General features: G+C 38.5%; 13 protein-coding genes, 1 long non-coding RNA gene and 1 pseudogene across 15 annotated transcripts in view; 14 read left to right on the top strand and 1 right to left on the bottom strand.

Annotated features, from left to right (window-relative positions):
* The window catches only part of pcdh2g1.1 (protocadherin 2 gamma 1.1), a 226,530-nt gene that overhangs the window by 61,524 nt on the left and 142,918 nt on the right, over positions 1 to 22,088 (top strand). The window lies entirely within an intron of this gene.
* pcdh2g1.2 (protocadherin 2 gamma 1.2) overlaps positions 1 to 22,088 on the top strand; it is a 222,937-nt gene that overhangs the window by 57,931 nt on the left and 142,918 nt on the right. The gene's annotated exons all lie outside the window — the stretch shown is intronic.
* The window catches only part of pcdh2g2.2 (protocadherin 2 gamma 2.2), a 214,072-nt gene that overhangs the window by 49,066 nt on the left and 142,918 nt on the right, over positions 1 to 22,088 (top strand). The gene's annotated exons all lie outside the window — the stretch shown is intronic.
* Positions 1 to 22,088, top strand: part of pcdh2g3 (protocadherin 2 gamma 3) — a 206,322-nt gene that overhangs the window by 41,316 nt on the left and 142,918 nt on the right. The window lies entirely within an intron of this gene.
* pcdh2g4 (protocadherin 2 gamma 4) overlaps positions 1 to 22,088 on the top strand; it is a 201,455-nt gene that overhangs the window by 36,449 nt on the left and 142,918 nt on the right. The window lies entirely within an intron of this gene.
* Positions 1 to 22,088, top strand: part of pcdh2g7 (protocadherin 2 gamma 7) — a 193,694-nt gene that overhangs the window by 28,688 nt on the left and 142,918 nt on the right. The gene's annotated exons all lie outside the window — the stretch shown is intronic.
* The window catches only part of pcdh2g8 (protocadherin 2 gamma 8), a 183,334-nt gene that overhangs the window by 18,328 nt on the left and 142,918 nt on the right, over positions 1 to 22,088 (top strand). The window lies entirely within an intron of this gene.
* pcdh2g9 (protocadherin 2 gamma 9) overlaps positions 1 to 22,088 on the top strand; it is a 178,409-nt gene that overhangs the window by 13,403 nt on the left and 142,918 nt on the right. The gene's annotated exons all lie outside the window — the stretch shown is intronic.
* pcdh2g10 (protocadherin 2 gamma 10) overlaps positions 1 to 22,088 on the top strand; it is a 173,301-nt gene that overhangs the window by 8,295 nt on the left and 142,918 nt on the right. The window lies entirely within an intron of this gene.
* Positions 1 to 22,088, top strand: part of pcdh2gp1 (protocadherin 2 gamma pseudogene 1) — a 169,187-nt pseudogene that overhangs the window by 4,181 nt on the left and 142,918 nt on the right. The gene's annotated exons all lie outside the window — the stretch shown is intronic.
* LOC147833820 (uncharacterized) lies at positions 1,698 to 20,047 on the bottom strand. Its single transcript, XR_015507225.1, has 3 exons — positions 19,714 to 20,047; positions 17,604 to 17,648; positions 1,698 to 3,991 (listed from the first exon to the last, which is right to left on the bottom strand). It is a non-coding gene; the product is annotated as an uncharacterized LOC147833820 (long non-coding RNA).
* Positions 4,118 to 22,088, top strand: part of pcdh2g11 (protocadherin 2 gamma 11) — a 160,889-nt gene continuing 142,918 nt past the window's right edge. The window contains exon 1 of the mRNA NM_001024184.2: positions 4,118 to 6,511. Within this exon, the coding sequence (NP_001019355.2) occupies positions 4,118 to 6,511 (2,394 nt within the window). The remainder of the gene's footprint in view (positions 6,512 to 22,088) is intronic.
* Positions 8,349 to 22,088, top strand: part of pcdh2g12 (protocadherin 2 gamma 12) — a 156,658-nt gene continuing 142,918 nt past the window's right edge. The window contains exon 1 of the mRNA NM_001024173.4: positions 8,349 to 10,796. Within this exon, the coding sequence (NP_001019344.3) occupies positions 8,349 to 10,796 (2,448 nt within the window). The remainder of the gene's footprint in view (positions 10,797 to 22,088) is intronic.
* pcdh2g13 (protocadherin 2 gamma 13) overlaps positions 12,475 to 22,088 on the top strand; it is a 152,532-nt gene continuing 142,918 nt past the window's right edge. The window contains exon 1 of the mRNA NM_001024185.2: positions 12,475 to 14,880. Within this exon, the coding sequence (NP_001019356.2) occupies positions 12,475 to 14,880 (2,406 nt within the window). The remainder of the gene's footprint in view (positions 14,881 to 22,088) is intronic.
* pcdh2g14 (protocadherin 2 gamma 14) overlaps positions 18,484 to 22,088 on the top strand; it is a 146,523-nt gene continuing 142,918 nt past the window's right edge. Inside the window, exon 1 of the mRNA NM_001024186.2 lies at positions 18,484 to 20,841. Coding sequence (NP_001019357.2) covers positions 18,484 to 20,841 — 2,358 coding nt within the window. The remainder of the gene's footprint in view (positions 20,842 to 22,088) is intronic.

Genomic DNA, 22,088 nt, shown 5'->3' with positions numbered 1-22,088 from the left:
GGCGCGGTGGTTCAGTGGGTAACGCTGTTGCCTCACAGCAAGAAGGTCGCTGGTTTGAGTCCCAGTTGGCGTTTCTGCGTGGAGTTTGCATGTTTTTCCCATGTTAGCATGGGCTTCCTCTGGGTGCTCTGGTTTCCAAACACATGCACCATAGGTGAACTGAGTAAACAAAATGGCCCATAGTGTATGAGTGTGTATGTGAATGCAAAACTGTATGGGTGATTCCAATTGGGTTGCGGCTTGAAGTGCATTCGCTGCATTAAACATACACTGAAAAAAATATTCAAAGATGACTCCTTGGATTTACTCAATTTTCTTTTACGTTAAGTGGTTGTAAATAATTTATTTCTGTTGAATTAAAACAAATTAAGTTGAACATTATTAAACTTAATTTGTTTGTTTAAATTCAACACAAATAAATTGTTTGCAACAGTTCTGCATGCAACACTTTTTTCAGTGGCTAGAATAGTTGGTGGTTCATTCCGCTGAGGTGACCCCAGATAAATCAGAAACTAAGCCAAAGGACAATGCATGAATGAATGAATACAGTGCTCTGGCTGATGATATGTCTATTGCGGTTAAATCTCAGGTGCCAATTTCCAATGGCGCTGGTTTTTAAAGTTGCTTCAGTTGTTTTAAGTCACAAGTGTCAAACTCAGTTCCAAAAGGGCCGCAGCCCTGCACAGTTTAGTTCCAACCCTAATTAAACACACCTGATCAAACTAATTGAGTCCTTCAGGCTTGTTTGAAACCTACAGGTAAGTGTGTTGGAGCAGGGTTGGAACTAAACTGTGCAGGGCTTCGGCCCTCCAGCAATTGAGTTTGACACCCTTGTTTTAAGTCATCGATTGAGTCTCCTTTTTCTGTTGTGGTACCTGAAGCGTCCCTCTGTGTAACTCCTAATGCTGTGAATTATGAAAACCATTTTATCTTTAAAAGTAAAAGCAAAAAGTCAATGTTTCGCTATTGTTAAGCATTAACATACTTAATTTTATGCTAGAGTGCAGGATTGCTCAGAGTAAATGACTTAAGATAAGTTTCACATGAATCTTTAAGAGATTTTTTAACAAATTGTGGAGAGCAAATCAGCTTTATGTTTTATATATTACTTTACAGAACTGTAATGTCTACTAAAATTGCAGTGTAATAATCTGGTCTATCATTCTGTGTGCTTTTTGTAGAGGTATAATACGTTGCAATGGAAATATTGCATTGATTACATTTTTGTTGGCTGTTTGTTGTTGTTGTTTTTGAGTCACTTGACCTGTTCTGTTTCCTCTGACTGACATAGCTATGTAGAGCTTTTCTACCTGTCTGTTTACTTCTACTTAACTTTGTGGCTTTTGATACTTTGATTCTTTTGACATGAATAACACAAGTGCAGTCTAATAACTATATCTTATTTTGTTTGTGTCTGCATCTACCTCAACTGTTTGTGTCTGCATCTAATTCATGTTGTAGCTTTTGATATTTGGATTCCTTTGACATGAAGAACTTTAAGTTTTGAAGTGATGGTTGTGATTGCATATCTGAATGATCAATTCATAAATTTGTGCTTGAATGATTTTTTTTTAGCTACTAACAATGTAAATCAGAGTTAGGCCTCAGATTTGTTTTTTATTTTCTCACATTTCAAGGCTAAATCTATCTCGGTTTGCTTGGAAAATTTTTAACTCTTGTCCTGTGTCAATGTTTTTATCTATGGACTTATGGTACGATTGTTGGCATGCTCTCAGATTTTATTATGTTAGTATGTTGGTGTTGCTCTTTTGAATCAGTGGGTACAATACCTGTATCTCTACCACAAGACATAGTTGCATATTTAAAGCTTTCTGTTTGTGTTTAACTGTTCATTTAAAGAGTTTGAGGACTTTGTTTGGTATGTATTTCAGTAGTAGCCTGTCTGCTGGTATTTATATGAGTATCTGTGATCATGCCATCATTCAGACTCCCTTAAGAAAGCTTATATCTATGTATCTGACATGAATAACTTTAATACAACTTCTTAAAAAATATATATAGTTTTTTTTCTCACCGTTGTCTCCACTGACTTGCTTGGTTTGGGACTCGTAGAGCTGTGCATTGATGTATTTCCTCCTCAGTGTTTGGTAATCTTCTGATTCTAATTGTTACCCTAAGAGATTTCTTTCCTATTAAGCTGCTTTGTTTAGGCAGTCACTTTAAATGGTGGACTCATTTTATTTGCATGCAAATGTGCTGTTAGTTTATTGAAACATCAAGTGACATTCACTGTGGTGGAAATGTTTGTTTCTTCTACACTGTGAAACCCAAAAGTCAACTTTATTAATTAAAATAAGTGTAGTTAACTCAAAAATGACTAAAAGTTAATTATACTCACTTGAAAAGAGTTAATGTTGAAGGTAAAGAGATAAATAAATACCTTATTACTTCAACTTAAATGGAGTAAGTTCAATGTACTCATATAGATTAGTTTTTCAACTCATGGTTTGTTGTGATCGGTTTCCTGAAACAGCTTGAGTTGCATTAACTTATTGGCTTTTACAGTACTCAGTTGGTTTGAGTTCTCTTCATTTATTGGGTTTTACTGTGCTCAAATTTCTTTGTTTACTCAAATGGATTAAGTTCACAGCACTCATAGGGATAAGTTTTTGAACTTAAATGGTTTGTTGCAATCGGTTTCCTCAAATGGTTTGAGTTACTTTAACTTTTTACAGTGTACATTATTCTCTCTGAAGTAGCAGAGGTCTATTCAATACAGCTGTCCATGGTGCTGAAACAAAAGTCATGTAGCTCTTATTCGCCTTATAGGGATAGTTCACTCAAAATTTTTTATGTAATCATTATTTAGTCAAACTCAAATGGTTCCAAACCCTTTATGAGATTCATTATTCTGTTGAACACCAAACTAAATAGTTTGAAGAAAGCTGGAAACTTTAAACTATTGACTTCCATATAGGAAAAACAAATACAATGGAAGTCACCTGTTACAGGTTTGCAGCGTTCTTTAAAATATTTTGTGTGTTCGACATGATTGAAAGGAGTGTAGTTAACACAAAATTAACTGAAAGTTAATTCTACTCACTTGAAAAAGTTTTGAACTTAGTGTTGAAGGTAATGAATTAATTAAATACGTCATTACTTCAACTTAAATGGAGTAAGTTCACAGTACTCATATAGATTAGTTTTTAACTCAAATGGTTTGTAGCAATGCGTTTCTTCAAGCGGTTTGAGTTGCCTTAACTCATTGGGTTTTACAGTACTCAGTTGGTTTGAGTTCTCTTCATTTATTGGGTTTTACTGTACTAAAAGTGCTTCGTTTACTCAAATAGAGTAAGTTCACAGCACTCATAGGGATAAGTTTTGAACTTAAATGGTTTGTTGCAATCGGTTTCCTCAAATGGTTTGAGTTACCTTAACTTTTTACAGTGTACATTATTCTCTCTGAAGTAGCTGAGGTCTATTCAATACAGCTGTCCATGGTGCTGAAACAAAAGTCATGTAGCTCTTATTCGCCTTATAGGGATAGTTCACCCCCAAAAAATTATGTAATCATTATTTAGTCAAACTCAAATGGTTCCAAACCCTTTCATGAGATTTTTATTCTGTTGAACACCAAACTAAATAATCTGAAGAAAGCTGGAAACTTTAAACTTTTGACTTCTATATAAGAAAAACAAATGCTATGGTCAATGTTTACAGGTTTCCAACATCCTTCAAAGTATCTTCTTTTATGTTCAACAGCATAAAGAAAGCCGGATAGGTTTGGAACAAGTAAAGGGTGGGTAAATGATAACCGGATTTTCATTTTTGGTGAACTGTCACTTGAATTAATTGTGCTCTCGAAAAATATAAACACTTCTTAATACACTTTATAAACAGTGTTTTATTGAATGCTTATAATTTAACAGAACAATACTTACTTATAGCCTCATGGTGTCGCTGTATACCTTTGTAGGACAGACATAAAAATCCTCCACCCACCTTTTTTTCATTTGTAACATGCTGTTTGCTGCAGAAAAGAGAAGAAAAGGCGACGTTGTTTCGTTTGATAGCTGCACAAGGATATTTTCCTAATTATTCGGGGACAGTTTTGGACTTCACCCGTTCACAATTTTCACATTAGGATAAGATCAAGATGAGAAGAAACACGGGATTAGTGTTTTCGCTCTGCTTTTGTGTCATGATGGCGCACAGCGCTTATGGAGACGTGAGCTATTCTTTCCCGGAGGAGATGAAACGCGGATCTGTGATTGGAAATATAGCGAAGGATCTCGGACTGGATGTGAACAGACTGTCATCTCGTAAGGCTCGCATTGATACTGAAGGTAGCATAAAACGGTATTGTGATATTAAACTGAATACTGGAGAGCTGACCGTAGCGGAGAGAATCGACAGAGAGGGGCTTTGTGGAAAGAAAGCTTCGTGTGTTATTAAACAAGAACTTATGCTTGAAAATCCACTGGAATTGCATCGAATTACTTTACATATTGAGGATATTAATGATAACGCACCGCATTTTGATGAGGAGGTTATTAAGATGGAGATCAGGGAGTCGGCGCACAAAGAGGAACGGTTTTTACTGGAGGAAGCCCATGACCCGGATATAGGAAAGAATTCAGTTCAGTTCTACAAATTGGAAAGCAATGATAATTTTATTTTAGATGTTAAATCAAACGATTTAGCCGGGAAATACTGCGAATTGGTTTTAAATAAAGAGCTGGATCGTGAGCAGCAGAAAGAGCTGACTTTAATTCTGACTGCGGTAGACGGCGGGACTCCACCGAGATCAGGTACTGTAGCCATACACGTCACTGTGCTGGATGCTAATGATAATGCTCCAGTCTTTAGTCAGGCCGTCTATAAAGTCAGTCTGCCTGAAAATTCCCCTGTAGACACTGTAGTGGTGACAGTGAGCGCTACTGATGCAGACGAGGGGCAAAACGGAAAGGTCACGTATGTATTTGGTCATGTTTCAGAAGAGGATAAAACATTATTCTCATTAAATCGCAATACCGGAGAAATAACTGTTACTGGTGCAATAGATTATGAAGAGAAATCTGCGTACGAGTTGCGTGTTTTAGCAAAAGATGCTGCTGGTTTAACATCTTACTCAATGGTGATTATTGATGTTACAGACACTAATGACAACGCACCGGTAATCATTAGTAAATCTCTGAACATCCCTATTCCTGAGAGCGCGTTACCCGGTACAGAGGTTGGCATCATTAATGTGCAGGACAGAGACTCTGAGAATAACGGACATGTGCGCTGCTCCATTCAGCAAAACGTCCCATTTAAACTCGTGCCTTCAATCAAAAATTACTATTCTCTGGTGACCACAGGTGAATTAGACCGCGAGCTGCTCTCTGAATATAATATTACAATTACTGCTACTGATGAGGGCTCTCCGCCTTTATCTTCCACTAAGAATATTCACTTGACTGTAGCTGACGTCAATGATAATCCACCTGTATTTCAGCAGCAGAATTACAGAGCTCATGTGCAAGAAAATAACAAAGCAGGCTCCTCTATTTGTTCAGTATCAGCTACAGACCCGGACTGGAGACAGAATGGCACTGTAGTTTATTCTCTGTTGTCCTCTGATGTCAATGGCGCACCGGTGTCCTCCTTTTTATCCATTAACGGAGACACCGGGGTCATTCATGCCGTCAGGTCGTTTGATTACGAGCAAATGAAAAGTTTCAAAGTGCTCGTGTTAGCCAGAGACAACGGGTCTCCTCCTCTGAGCAGTAACGTGACCGTGAGTGTCTTCATATCGGATGAGAATGACAACTCTCCTCAGATATTATACCCCTCTCCGGAGGGAAACTCCTTTATGACCGAGATGGTGCCCAAAGCTGCGCAGGCGCGCTCCCTGGTCTCCAAGGTGATCGCCGTGGACGCGGATTCCGGGCAGAACGCGTGGCTCTCGTATCACATCATTAAAGCGACTGATCCGGGACTTTTCACTATCGGTGTCCACAGCGGAGAGATCAGGACGCAGCGGGACATTTCTGAATCTGACAGCATGAAGCAGAACCTTATTGTGTCAGTCAGAGATAACGGACAGCCCTCTCTCTCAGCCACGTGCGCACTGTATTTACTTGTATCAGATAACTTGGCTGAAGTGCCAGAACTGAAAGACATGTCTCATGACGAGAGCAGCTCCAAACTGACGTTTTATTTGATCATCGCGCTGGTGTCCGTCTCCACTTTCTTCCTGACCTTCATCATCATCATCCTGGCCGTGAGGTTTTGTCGCAGGAGAAAGCCCAGACTGTTGTTTGATGGAGCTGTAGCCATTCCCAGCGCGTATCTGCCTCCAAATTACGCAGAGGTGGAGGGCGCGGGAACTCTCCGCAGCGCCTACAATTATGACGCATACCTGACCACGGGCTCGCGCACTAGTGACTTCAAGTTCGTCAGATCTTATAATGATGGCACGCTGACTGCTGACCTGACTCTGAGAAAGACTCAGTCTTTTGAGAACATAATGGATACCCTTGGCGATGGAGTCGAAAGTTTAGAGGTACATTTTTAATTAATAGTTGTTTGCTCCACTTAACGATTATTTATAGTTTTATTTATTTTTTACAAGCATTGAGCAAAGTTTTGTGCTATTTGGAATATTTACATAAAAAAAGATTCCCTGAGGACAAGTTCAGTCTTTCCCAAAGACTATAATGCACAAATACTAAAAATATTAGTTATACTTTATAATCCTTTCGTTGGTTTCTTATAGTTGTTATTATCATTTGCTTAAGATTATACTGTTATGGTTCACTCTTTTTAATATAATAATAACAATAATAATAATAATAATAATAATAATAATGTTTGCAAAATTTGTTGTCCTTTTGTGTTTTATTAAAAAAGTATTTACAACCTTACTTCACCTTTAATTTAATTTAAGAAGAATTGTATTGTTATGCTTAAACATGGTTCCTATGTTTGTTTTACTTCCAGTTATTTTAAACTTTTTAAGTACTGACCTAGCTGTGGAAATGACTTTTTTTCAATACATGTTATATGCAAGCTGCTGGCAATTTTATATAGTTTATATTTGCACGATAATATTGCTATTTTTATTTATTTATTTATTGACAGCTTATAAATTAATGACAATCGTAAAAATGGCAACAAGCTAAAGACTTCTACCCAGTATAAGGTTAGACAGACATCCATAACATTACTTTAAAAAATCAATTAAAAAAACAATAAAACTAATCATTCAACATGAGTTTTAAGGCGAGATTTAGACGTAATGAGACAGTCACTTGCCATTTAACAAATTCTTATCACTCAGATGACAACTTGAAATTTTATTTGAACTTCTGCGTAAATGTTGGTTTTACTTTTAATTGTGTAGGCCACATGCCACTATGTTGGCACGTTTAAGAGAAGTAAAATATTTAAATAATTTTTGCTGATATTAAATGTAGATTTGTGTGAACTGACTAAATAAAGGACTTCCGAGAACAAGCGAATACCTTTTTTTCATGGCTCATTATGATTGTTTTATTTTGCAGAAAAGGATAAGAACAACGTTGTTTTGCGCTTACGGTCTGGGCTCGTCAGTTTGCGAATTCGCTGTTTTTATGGTCATTTAGGCTGCATTCAGATGCACGTTTTCAGGTTGGACTCACTGGATTACAGCGTCATTATTCTGCCAGGTGCAGTGTGACGGGGCAAATGTGAGGAAAAATATTGGTGGTTCTTTATCGTTTAGGATAATTAAGCTGAATACTTCCTGTTGAAATATGACGCTTAGTTTCGTCGCTCTCTCTCTTTCTCTCGTTTGTCTGATTGCTTATTTACTTACTCCTATTTTTTTTTAATGAACTAGTTTATTTATTTATTCATTCATTTCAAATTTTATTAGGCATGTTATATAATTAAATGTATTTACTTATTTTAATACATTTAATTTTAAATATTTTAATGCATTTCTATTTATTTTATTGATTTATATGTTTTTTGGAGCTGGCACTTCTTGCCTTTAAAGAGCTTTGAGAGTAATAGATCTTCGGGTACTATTGGTTTTCCCTTTGAAAGGTTAAACAGAAATGTGTTTTTGTGGGGAGAATTGTTTTTGCAATAGTTTTTATTGATGGCGCAATAAATGTGCATGATTTTAGCTAAGTGATGATGCTGCTGAGTTTATATTTTACAATAAGATGTTCAGATTACAAATCCTCATGGTGTCGCTGTGCACCTACGAACTAAATTGTCGTGTTTTCTCCACCCTCATATCTTGCCATTTCCCTTTGTACTGCTGTTTTTTTAGACGCCATACACGGGGCAGAGCGTTTGCTTATCAAGTATGTGCTGAAAATACGGAATATTTTTGTTAATATTTGGGACGGATGCATATCAGAAAACGTGCTTATCAATCCGAAGCTGCAATGATGGACAAGTGGTTATATTTGTTTTCTTTCCGTGCGCATGCTTTTCTCATTGTCTCTCTTTTGGCGCACACCGCTTATGGAGACGTGAGCTATTCTTTACCGGAGGAGATGAAACGCGGATCTGTAATTGGGAATATAGCGAAGGATCTCGGACTGGATGTGAACAGACTGTCATCTCGTAAGGCTCGCATTGATACTGAAGGCAACAGAAAACGATACTGTGATATTAATCTGAATACTGGAGAGCTGACCGTAGCGGAGAGAATCGACAGAGAGGGGCTTTGTGGGAAGAAAGCTTCGTGTGTTATAAAACAGGAGCTCGTGTTGGAAAATCCTCTTGAATCTCGTCTTATTAATATTAATGTCAACGATATAAATGATAATTCTCCTCTATTTAAAAAAGATGTAATAAAACTGGAGATTAGCGAATCGGCTGCTAAAGGTGCGCGGTTTGTGTTGGAGGAGGCGCATGATGCAGACATTGGAACTAATTCAGTTCAAAATTATGATTTAGCAAAAAATGAATATTTTGAATTGGCTGTTACTGCAAAAACAACCGGGAAATTTTACGGAGAATTGGTACTAGAGAGACAATTAGACCGTGAGCAGCAGAAAGAGGTGACTATAATTCTGACTGCGGTAGACGGCGGGACTCCACTGAGATCAGGTACTGTAGCCATACACGTCACTGTGCTGGATGCTAATGATAATGCTCCAGTCTTTAGTCAGGCCGTCTATAAAGTCAGTCTGCCTGAAAATTCCCCTGTAGACACTGTAGTGGTGACAGTGAGCGCTACTGATGCTGACGAGGGGCAAAATGGTGAAGTCACCTATGAGTTTGGGCATATTTCAGAAAATGACATTACTATTTTTTCTCTTGACCAAAACTCTGGAAGAATAACCTTAATAGGGTCACTCAACTATGAGGACGAGGCCTCTTTTGAGCTCCCAATACAAGCCACAGATGGGCTGGGGCTGGTTTCATATTCAACTGTTGTTATTGATGTATCTGACATCAATGATAATTCGCCGATTATAATCGTTAAATCTCTGAATAGTCCAGTTCCTGAGAGCGCGTTACCCGGTATAGAGGTTGGCATCATTAATGTGCAGGACAGAGACTCTGAGAATAACGGACAGGTGCGCTGCTCCATTCAGCAAAACGTCCCATTTAAACTCGTGCCTTCAATCAAAAATTACTATTCTCTGGTGACCACAGGTGAATTAGACCGCGAGCTGCTCTCTGAATATAATATTACAATTACTGCTACTGATGAGGGCTCTCCGCCTTTATCTTCCACTAAGAATATTCACTTGACTGTAGCTGACGTCAATGATAATCCACCTGTATTTCAGCAGCAGAATTACAGAGCTCATGTGCAAGAAAATAACAAAGCAGGCTCCTCTATTTGTTCAGTATCAGCTACAGACCCGGACTGGAGACAGAATGGCACTGTAGTTTATTCTCTGTTGTCCTCTGATGTCAATGGCGCACCGGTGTCCTCCTTTTTATCCATTAACGGAGACACCGGGGTCATTCATGCCGTCAGGTCGTTTGATTACGAGCAGATGAAAAGTTTCAAAGTGCTCGTGTTAGCCAGAGACAACGGGTCTCCTCCTCTGAGCAGTAACGTGACCGTGAGTGTATTCATATCGGATGAGAATGACAACTCTCCTCAGATATTATACCCCTCTCCGGAGGGAAACTCCTTCATGACCGAGATGGTCCCCAAAGCCGCGCAGGCGCGCTCCCTGGTCTCCAAGGTGATCGCCGTGGACGCGGATTCCGGGCAGAACGCGTGGCTCTCGTATCACATCATTAAAGCGACTGATCTGGGACTTTTCACTATCGGTGTCCACAGCGGAGAGATCAGGACGCAGCGGGACATTTCTGAATCTGACAGCATGAAGCAGAACCTTATTGTGTCAGTCAGAGATAACGGACAGCCCTCTCTCTCAGCCACGTGCGCACTGTATTTACTTGTATCAGATAACTTGGCTGAAGTGCCAGAACTGAAAGACATGTCTCATGACGAGAGCAGCTCCAAACTGACGTTTTATTTGATCATCGCGCTGGTGTCCGTCTCCACTTTCTTCCTGACCTTCATCATCATCATCCTGGCCGTGAGGTTTTGTCGCAGGAGAAAGCCCAGACTGTTGTTTGATGGAGCTGTAGCCATTCCCAGCGCGTATCTGCCTCCAAATTACGCAGAGGTGGAGGGCGCGGGAACTCTCCGCAGCGCCTACAATTATGACGCATACCTGACCACGGGCTCGCGCACGAGTGACTTCAAGTTCGTCAGATCTTATAATGATGGCACGCTGACTGCTGACCTGACTCTGAGGAAGACTCAGTCTTCAGATGATCTTAATGATATTATCGATGGAATAGAGAATATTTCTCAGGTTTGTAAATAGTTATTCCCAGTTCGACTGGTCATTCATGGTTTGACTCAAGCAATGTTTTGTTGTTATCAAAATGAAGCTTTAATAGTTAACTTTGTTTTTATTATTATTATTATTATTATTATTATTATTATTATTATTATTATTATTATGATGAAGTGTAAAGTTGGGAAAAAAATGTCTATAGAGTTAAATAATGCAGTGGCAAAGTTTACTAATGCAAGCAAACATTACTTCATTTTAACTGTATATTTTAGATCGCTTGTTATTGTCATTTAACAAAGCTTATAATGTCATTCTTTCTTTGGTTGTTTTTCTGTGTGTTTTCAATTTGTTTTCAGTGTACATGTTTAGATTATGTTATTCACAGCATGCGCAGGGGAGTAATTGTATGGTGGCAATAACTTTGCGTATTTGTTAAAGGGGTAGTTCACAATCATCTATATTTCATCCTTTACTTACTCTTCACCTGTTACCCAACAAGTTTGAGTTTCTTTTGGCTGTTGAGGAAGACATTTTAAAGAATGCTTAAAACTGGTAGCCATGGACTTTTTTTTAGCATTTATTTATTTATTTTATTTTTTGCCATAGCTACCAAATAAATGTTTGACAGTGTTCAAGAGTAAAAGGTGTGAAATAAGTGAAGAATGAGTAAATACTAAATACAGTATTATTATTATTATTATTATTATTATTATTATTATTATTATTATCATTATTATTATTATTATTTTTTTAAATAATATTAGGAAATAATAATAATAATGATAATAATTTGGGGTGGGGTGGAATGTGTGAACGATCCCTTTACTCTGTCATTGGTGGCGTTGTCAGATTTAATAACTTTAATAACATCTTGTTAATGAAGTTTTTAAAATCCTTGCTGTTTACCGTTTTCCTGGCTCACTGATGATTTTTAATCTCATATTTCAAATACTATCGTTCATAATTCATCAAAATGCCCTGCTATCATGTTGCAGCCATTCTGCGTTTGCTTTGTAATGCGTCCCCAATGCCATTAGCGTTATCAACTGAAGTTGCATTTCTTTTTTGGAACAATCTATATATTTTGGATGTGTGTGCCGATGTTTGTTATAATATTACTTTTACAACGAGCCTCACAGCAAAGCCTTAATTTTACCGATTGTTTGTTGCCCATTATTAGGCGCATTGATCTCCCTGGTCGCTGTCCGTGGTACTGATGTGCGTTGCGGCATGAACTGTAGCGTTTCCAGTCTGAGTGAAAAGAAAAGTTGTTTGGTTTTATCGCGGATTTGTTGTGTTTCTATTTATAACTATATGAGGTTCATGTTACAGAATTCCAATTCTGTGTATTTGGTATACTTTAAGGTGCTTGATCTTAGCCTAAATTTAGGGGTTTTCTCCATTTCTAGATAAAGGAATGCCTTTTATTGTATGGCGTGTTTTACAAAGTTTATACATCTGTGAATTGATATTTCATTTGGTCCTCATGGTGTCGCTGTTGACCTGTTATTTCCATTTCTTTTTGGTTTCTCCACCCTTTTGCGCTTGCGTTGTCATTTGCTGAATGCATTGTCCGAGAGCTGATCTTTTCTCTTTGCTGTACATGGACTTGTGTTCGTGCTGATTGCAATTCGTCCTTTTTACTTTGATTTGTCTTCTATCGAGAAGCCGGGTTGTCGTTTAGTACCAAAAAATGATTCCTAAAGGATTGCTGGTGGTGACTGTGCTCTTTCTTGTGTTCTCCGTCGTGCTGATGGCGCACAGCGCTTATGGAGACGTGAGCTATTCTTTACCGGAGGAGATGAAACGCGGATCTGTGATTGGAAATATAGCGAAGGATCTCGGACTGGATGTGAACAGACTGTCATCTCGCAAGGCTCGCATTGATACTGAAGGTAATAGAAAACGATACTGTGACATTAATCTGAATACTGGAGAGCTGACCGTAGCGGAGAGAATCGACAGAGAGGGGCTTTGTGGGAAGAAATCGTCGTGCGTTTTGAATCAAGAGCTCGTGCTGGAAAATCCTTTAGAATTGCACCGGATCGGTCTTAGGGTTCAAGATATTAACGACAATAATCCATATTTTGGTAAAGACTTGATCAATTTGGAGATCAGTGAATCCGCCGTTAAGGGCAAACGCTTTTTACTTGAGGAAGCAAACGACGCTGATATTGGGCAGAATTCTATTCAAAGCTACTCTATTCAAAATAATGAATATTTTATTTTATCCATGCAAGCAAATTCCTTTGAAGAAAAATATGCTGAACTCGTTTTAAATAAGGAATTAGATCGCGAGAAGGAGAAAGAGGTGACTTTAATTCTGACTGCGGTAGACGGCGGGACTCCACCGAGATCAGGTACTGTAGCCATACACGTCACTGTGCTGGATGCTAATGATAATGCTCCAGTCTTTAGTCAGGCCGTCTATAAAGTCAGTCTGCCTGAAAATTCCCCTGTAGACACTGTAGTGGTGACAGTGAGCGCTACTGATGCTGACGAGGGACAAAATGGAGAAGTGACGTATGAGTTTGGGCATATTATGGAAGATTACAAGCATTTGTTTAATCTTGATCGAAAGACAGGTGTCATTAGCATAAAAGGCCCAGTAGATTTTGAGGAAGAAGCCACATTTAGTTTGCGAATTATAGCTAAAGATGGATCAGGTCTAACATCTTACTCAAATGTTTTAATCAGTGTGAGTGACGTTAATGATAATTCGCCTATAATAATAGTAAAATCTCTGAACATCCCCATTCCTGAGAGCGCGTTACCCGGTATAGAGGTTGGCATCATTAATGTGCAGGACAGAGACTCTGAGAATAACGGACAGGTGCGCTGCTCCATTCAGCAAAACGTCCCATTTAAACTCGTGCCTTCAATCAAAAATTACTATTCTCTTGTGACCACAGGTGAATTAGACCGCGAGCTGCTCTCTGAATATAATATTACAATTACTGCTACTGATGAGGGCTCTCCGCCTTTATCTTCCACTAAGAATATTCACTTGACTGTAGCTGACGTCAATGATAATCCACCTGTATTTCAGCAGCAGAATTACAGAGCTCATGTGCAAGAAAATAACAAAGCAGGCTCCTCTATTTGTTCAGTATCAGCTACAGACCCGGACTGGAGACAGAATGGCACTGTAGTTTATTCTCTGTTGTCCTCTGATGTCAATGGCGCACCGGTGTCCTCCTTTTTATCCATTAACGGAGACACCGGGGTCATTCATGCCGTCAGGTCGTTTGATTACGAGCAGATGAAAAGTTTCAAAGTGCTCGTGTTAGCCAGAGACAACGGGTCTCCTCCTCTGAGCAGTAACGTGACCTTGAGTGTCTTCATATCGGATGAGAATGACAACTCTCCTCAGATATTATACCCCTCTCCGGAGGGAAACTCCTTTATGACCGAGATGGTGCCCAAAGCTGCGCAGGCGCGCTCCCTGGTCTCCAAGGTGATCGCCGTGGACGCGGATTCCGGGCAGAACGCGTGGCTCTCGTATCACATCATTAAAGCGACTGATCCGGGACTTTTCACTATCGGTGTCCACAGCGGAGAGATCAGGACGCAGCGGGACATTTCTGAATCTGACAGCATGAAGCAGAACCTTATAGTGTCAGTCAGAGATAACGGACAGCCCTCTCTCTCAGCCACGTGCGCACTGTATTTACTTGTATCAGATAACTTGGCTGAAGTGCCAGAACTGAAAGACATGTCTCATGACGAGAGCAGCTCCAAACTGACGTTTTATTTGATCATCGCGCTGGTGTCCGTGTCCACTTTCTTCCTGACCTTCATCATCATCATCCTGGCCGTGAGGTTTTGTCGCAGGAGAAAGCCCAGACTGTTGTTTGATGGAGCTGTAGCCATTCCCAGCGCGTATCTGCCTCCAAATTACGCAGAGGTGGAGGGCGCGGGAACTCTCCGCAGCGCCTACAATTATGACGCATACCTGACCACGGGCTCGCGCACTAGTGACTTCAAGTTCGTCAGATCTTATAATGATGGCACGCTGACTGCTGACCTGACTCTGAAAAAGACAGCTTTGTATGATCTGGAAGGACTCGATGCAGAGGAAAGTACCTCTGAAAATAAGGTATGGAACTGTCAGCATTTTGTTTCATATGAGCAGCATTATCATCACCATTGAATTTCATTATTGATCACACTGTGCACTATTTGTATTTTATTATTGGCATTGCAATATAGATTAATTTCAAAGCAGTGTTTTTGTTGTGAGCTCCATGAATATTAGCATCTTGTTTCTTATAGTGTCGTGTGAAAACCTGAGAAATTGAATTTTACCACTTTGTGCTTCTTGTTCAATGGGCAATTCAGTGGTTAGCACCTTGGCCTCACAGCAAGAAGGTTTCTGGTTTGAGTCCCAGCTTGGTCAGTTGGCGTTTCTGTGTGGAGTTTGCCTGTTCTCCCTGTGTTTGTGTGGGTTTCCTCTGCATGCTCCGGTTTACCCAACAGTCCAAACACATTCGCTATAGGGGAATTGATGAACTAAATTGGTTGTATTGAATGAGTGTGAATGTGAGTTTGTATGGGTGTTTCCCAGTACTGAGTTTGCAGCTAAAAAGGGCGTCTGCTGTGTTAAAAAACATATGCTGGATAAGTTTGTGGTTAATTCCGCTGTGGCTAATGAATAAAGGGACTAAGCCGAAGGAAAATGTCTCTTGTTCATGAGATGGTGTACAAACTTAACATCTGGCCTTTATTAGAAGTTTGAAAAAAGGGATAGTTCACCCAAAAATGAAAATTTACTCACTATTTACTCTCTCTCTCAAGCAGTTCTTTTTAGGAGTTTAATTTTTCTGCCGAACTGAAAATGAGAAATTTTGAAGAATGTTGAAAACCTGTAATCATTGATTAGCGTAGTAGGGAGTCATTGGTTACAGGTTTCCAACATTTTTCCAACACAGATTATTTTGTGCTCAACAGAAGAAATAAACTCCTGAAGATTTGAAGCAAGTGCGAGTAAATGATGAAGATTTTTTAAGGAAACTATTCTTTCAAGTAATATTAATCGTATCACTTTATTTTGATGGTCAGTTTGTTAAATTTTAGTTACACTGCATCTACATGCCTACTAATTCTCATTAGATTATAAGTAGACTGTTAGGTTGGGCTTGGGGTTATTGTAAAATGCCATGCACTTGCAAAGTTTCTTATAGTCAGTTAAATGTCTGTTGAAGGAGCAAATCAGCAGATATTAAGCAGACAGTCGACTAATACTCAAATCAGAATTGGTTGGCATGTAGTTGCTATGAAACTTTGTCAACAAAACGTGCAATAGGGACCATCAAAAAAAAAAGTGTTACGAGGAGTTTGTTAAATACATATTCCTAATAAACTCTAGAGTAAATGAATATAAAAAGGAAAGGTCTAAACAAAGCCTTGCTTTCTGTTTCGTTAGTCCTTCTGAAAGAAATCTTTATTGATTAATTAATTAATTTATTTATTGGTATTTCCAAATCCACTTTTAACCCTTGTGTGCTGTTGGGGGTGTTTTCATCCACTCTGGGGTGATTTTTGAGTCTTAATTTGGCCTCAGCATTCTCTGTGCTTCAGCTAGCAGAATGATTTTTTGTGACATCTTATTTTGACACATATTTTGAGGAATTGTTTAAAATAATAAAAAAATTATAAAAAAAAATAATAATAATAATAATAATTATATATATATATATATATATATATATATATATATATATATATATATATATATATATATATATATATATATATATATATATATATATATATATATATATACACACACTCTGGGCAAATTTACTACCCTTTTGTTATGTAATGAATGAAAACATCCACTGAATTAAACTGCAGTAAAAACTGCATGAGATAAATATATTTTTATTTTTTTAATTTTTGTGCATAAAACTGTTTATCAACCTCAGCTCTGACCAATCCTACTAAATTGCTTAGAAAATGACAGCATTTTAACTCTTTAGATGCCAAATTCATAAGTGATGTCACTGATTTGGCGGGAAAAAACACACGAAATGACATATTTTTAATAACAAAAGTAGTTGTGGACTGGATTTTTCAAAACCTTTTATCAAAGTCTTAGACATGTAAAACAACATTTCCTTTGATGGATTGTTTTTGATTGATTTGAATAATTTTTCTCCAGAATTTACTGTTGGTGTCTGTTTTTGCCCCATTTACTTCTTTCATAACTACATAACTACATAACAAAACTGATCGCATATAATCATGCAATTTTATATGTTTGTTGTTTTCCCTGTTGGGAAGAGGTAAAATGTGTCATTTGTACTTTTAATTAAAGCTTGGCAACATAAGCCATTTAGATAGTTAATGCCTGTGCAAATAAAAGTGGTGCCACTTTATATTAAGTGTCCTTAACTACTATGTACTTGCATCAAAAAATAAATACAATGGACTTACCGTGTTCATAATGTATTTAAGAACACTTGTGGTGCTCTTAAGTTGGGATAAGGGTTGGGTTATGGACAGGTTTGGTTGTATGGGTAGGTTTAAGGGTGGGTTAAAGTGTAAGGGATGGTCAACAGTGTATTTACAAATGCAATTACATCATTTAATAACGATGTATTTACATACAGGTATTTAATCAAGCATAAGTACAGAGAAAATACATGTATTTACACAATAAGTACATTGTAACAATTGTATTTTTTTGTGTAAGTACATAGTAGTTAAGGACACTTGATATAAAGTGGGACCATAAAAGCTTAGTTTCTGGATTTTATATTGAGTATAACAGCAAATTAAAGGTGTGTGTATGTGTGAGAGTGACCTTTAAGCACTTACCTTGATGTGTCTGGGAAAATAAAATATGCATCTCAGCTCTCAGAACTACATGGAGAAAACAAAAGCAAAGACTGAGTATTTATGCACCATCAAACTGCTTATAATGGAAGTCAATGGGGTAAACCAACAGTAAATTAGGAAGAAAAATGAAAATCTAACAATGCATCAAAGACAATGTTGTTACTAATCGTTGACATGTCCAAGACTGGGATAAAGGTAAAATAAAATCCAGTCCACAGTACTTTTAATATTGAAAATACAGCATTCTGTGTGTGTGTTTTTCACCAAATCAGTAACATAATTTGTGAATTTGGCAATTAAAGAGTTAAAATCCTACAATTTTCCAAACAATCAACAAATTCATGCAAAACAATGTGAAAATAATATCAATATCATGCATTTGTACAGCAGTTTAATTCGGTGGATGTTTTCATCCCTAACATAACAAAAGGGTATTTAAATAGTAATTTGATTTTAAAACTTAGTTTGTCCCCTAAAACAAAATTAATCTATGTTCTATTTGATACAAGTATTATCATTGTTAATATTAATTTGGTTTTGAAAGGGTTTTGCTGGTCTGTAACTCACCAGAGGGTGACGCTCGTATGTTATACTCCGCTTAGTCAGTGATCTGTTCTGTACTGTGTGCCCTGATTCCCCAGTTTAATCAGCATTACGCAGCAAGCGGAGGAGGAGGGAGAGGCAGACTGAGGGATGGATGGGGAGGGCAGTGCTTTAGGCGAGAGAGAGAGAGAGAGATGAAAATAAAAAGCCGACACGAGCAGGCATCAGAGAGCAGTATCTGCGAGGATCTGTTCAGAATGCGCTGTCGCTCTTTTTGTTTCCTTTTATTTAAAAGCATCTCCTAATATTTTGCAAAATGTGGTGTTTGTCATGTCATGTTTGGCCTCAGCTTTGCATCTGCTTGGTTTGCATGTGCGGTTGTCTTGCTGAAGTGCGCTATTCGGTTCCTGAGGAGATGCGGAAAGGCTCTGTCATCGGAAATGTGGCCAGAGATTTGGGAATCGATGTGTCTGAGCTGATGAGACGCAGCGCTCGAGTCGTTGCCGAAGAAAGCAGGCAGTTTTGCGAGCTGAGAGCTGAAACAGGCTTGCTTTTAGTGAGCGAACGAATGGATCGAGAGGAGCTTTGCGCACAGTCTGTACACTGCATCCTGCAGTTCCAGCTGCTTTTGGAGAGCCCTCTTAAAGTGTACAGCCTCCTATTGGATGTCCAAGACATCAACGATAACAGCCCGGCGTTTGACAACGGTCAGATTGAACTGGAGCTGCTAGAATCAACACTTCTCAGGAGACGTTTCCCACTGGAGAGTGCTCGCGATCCTGATATCGGAGCTAATTCTGTTCACCATTATCAACTCAGCGAGAATGAATATTTCGCTTTGGAGATGAACACTCAGATGGATAACAACGCATATCCTGAACTGGTCCTCAAAAAGCCTTTGGATCGAGAAAGCAAAGCTGATCACTTTCTGACGCTGAGTGGAGTTGACGGAGGCCGACCTTCTCGTTCTGGAACGGCATCGATTCACATTCACGTCTTAGACGCTAATGATAACATCCCCGTGTTCAGTCAGAGCGTTTACAAAGTCAGCGCAGAGGAAAATTCACCTCAGGGTTCGGTGCTGGTCAAATTAAACGCCACAGATTTAGACAGCGGGATTTACGGAGCGGTTAGTTATTCTTTCAGTCACGTTCCTGATAAGACCAGAGGGATTTTGGAGGTCGACTCTGTGACGGGGGAGGTCAGGATCATGGGCGCTTTGGATTATGAAGAGGCCAGTTCTCATGAACTGGATGTACAGGCTAAAGATGGTGGTGGACAGTCATCTCACTGCAAATTAATCCTAGACGTAATCGATGTGAACGACAACGCGCCTGTTATCGCAGTTAAATCAGCTTCATCTTCAGTGCCTGAAGACGCTTCACCAGGAACGATGGTAGCTTTGCTACACGTCTATGATCTTGATATTGGCGGTCGCGTCACATGCAAACTATCTGACGATGTGTCATTCAAATTAGTGTCAGAGGTAAAGAATTACTTCATGCTTGTGATTGATGGCAGGCTAGACAGAGAAAAGTGTACTCACTATAACATAACCATAACCGCAGTAGATGCTGGAACGCCTCCGTTATTCAGCAGTAAAACCGTAGCCATAACAGTCACAGACATAAACGACAATCCTCCTATTTTTAGACACGCAAACTACACCGTCCAGTTTGCTGAGAATCAGCCTCAGGGAACTCCAGTGATCAGAATCAAAGCTGACGACGCAGACGAAGGGCAGAACGCACGAATATTATATTCCCTCTCAGAAGACTCAGCCATTTATCTATCCATCAACACAGAAACTGGTGAGATATTCACAATTCGTCCGTTCGATTACGAAGCCTCCACTCACTTCTATGCTCAGGCCATGGCACGTGACGGAGGACGGCCTTCCTTTACTAGCACATGCACAATCCGGATCTATATCACAGATATGAACGACAATCCACCGGTTGTGCTGTATCCGGTGCAGTTTAACGGATACGTTGCTGATGATATCGTTCCCCGAGCTGCTCCTGCTGGTTATTTGGTCACTAAGGTGGTTGCTGTTGATGCAGACGCTGGACACAATGCATGGCTCTCCTATCGGATTGTTAAAGCCACGCAACCTAATTTGTTCTCAATTGGACTGCATTGTGGGGAAATAAGGACGCTTAGAGGGTTTGCTGAAGATGATGACATTAAGCAAACTGTAATAGTTTCTGTAAGCGATAACGGGCCTGAATCGTTCTCCGCTACTGCAACTGTTAATATTATGACTGAAAATGGATTGCCTGTCATCGATGAGCTTTTCGCACGTGGCATCGAGGAGTCACACACACACAGTGATCATATTGTGTATTTAATAATGGCTTTGGCTGGTGTGTCCAGTCTTTTCTTTGTGCTTATAATTTCGGTGATCTACATGAGACTGTGTAAACGCAGATACATGTATCGTTCCACTGCAAACTTACACATTTTTCCTCCGACCTGCGGTCCTCCTGGATATTCCGATGTAAGCCGGTTCAACACCTTGCAGAAGGACGATCGATTTAACTCGTTTTTAACCACAGGATCATGGAGAGGGGACTTTAGATTCGGATCTGACTTCATTGATTTTGACATGCAGAATAAGATTGGGACGGCAGTGCATGTGGACGGCCGCAGTGCCACACGTGCCAAGCTCTTAGTGCCACATAAATTCTAACCCCCCCCGCTCCCTCCCTCCTCTCATGGTCTGATCCTGATTGTTGAACTTAAAATCTTCATCAGCAGATCTGACTGAAAAGCCTTTAATCAAACAAATGACCAACGTTCATCATTATATTGCGTTTAACCTGTTTCATTACATTAGATTAAAGTCAATCTTGTTTTTGTTGCATGTCAGATCTTAAATAGTGTAAATTTTGTTGTTTACATTGTGTTCACAGTGTTCACCTCTTCTGATGTGCTCATTTTTTGGGTTGTTTGTTGTTCTTATGTGTATAAATGCATAACATATGATTCAGAAGGAGCTTTAATGCTAGGACATGAACTTCTGAGGTTGTGTTTTTCATAGTTTGCTTTTTTTTTAAATAGCAAAACTGATCACCGAATATGTGTTTGATGAAGATCTGCGCATTCTTTGTGCTGAGATATTATGGCAAATCTTGCTTTCTATTTAGTGCCCAACAGCTTTTGAATTTGCTTTGCTTTTTACCAATTTTTCTTTTCATCAATTCATTCATTCTTATTTAGATATACAGTTGAAGTTGATTATTTGCTCTCCTGAATTATAATTATTAGCCCCCCTGTATATTTCCCCCAATTTCTGTTTAATAGAGATCATTTTATTCAGCACATTTCTAAGCATAATAGTTTTAATAGCTCATTTCTAATAACTGAATTATTTTATCTTTGCCATGATGACAGTAAATAATATTTGACTAGAAAGACACTTCTATACAGCTAAAAGTGACATTTAAAGGCTTAACTAGGTTAATTAGGCAAGTCATTGTATAACAGTGGTTTGTTTTGTTGACAATCTAAAAAATATTGTTTAAAAATTGCTAATAATATTGACCTTAAAATATATTTAAAAAAATTTAAATCTGCCTTTTATTATAGCTGAAATAAAAAAAAAACATATAATATAAATAGAAAAAAAAAACATTATAGGAAATACTGTGAAAAAGCCTTGCTCTGTTAAACATCATTTGGGAAATATTTGGAAAAAGGAACAAAATTTACAGGAGTGCAAATAACTTTAACCTCAGCTGTATATTAATTTGTTTATTTGTACTTTATTAGTATTATTTTTTTCATTTAATTTGTTTTTCAAACAATTTTTATTTATTTTTTTTTTTTTTGGATTCTCACTCTCATAGACTGAAATATTGCATGAGTGACAAATGTTGGATCTGTGTTTCACAGCACTCATCTATTTTTGTTATGCTT

The sequence above is a fragment of the Danio rerio genome, chromosome 14, assembly GCF_052040795.2.
Source record: "Danio rerio strain M-AB ecotype USA chromosome 14, GRCz13ab, whole genome shotgun sequence".
NCBI classification, from domain to species: domain Eukaryota; kingdom Metazoa; phylum Chordata; class Actinopteri; order Cypriniformes; family Danionidae; genus Danio; species Danio rerio.
The sequence above is the reverse complement of the archived record's forward strand: the minus strand, read 5'-3'. Positions and strand labels throughout refer to the sequence as shown.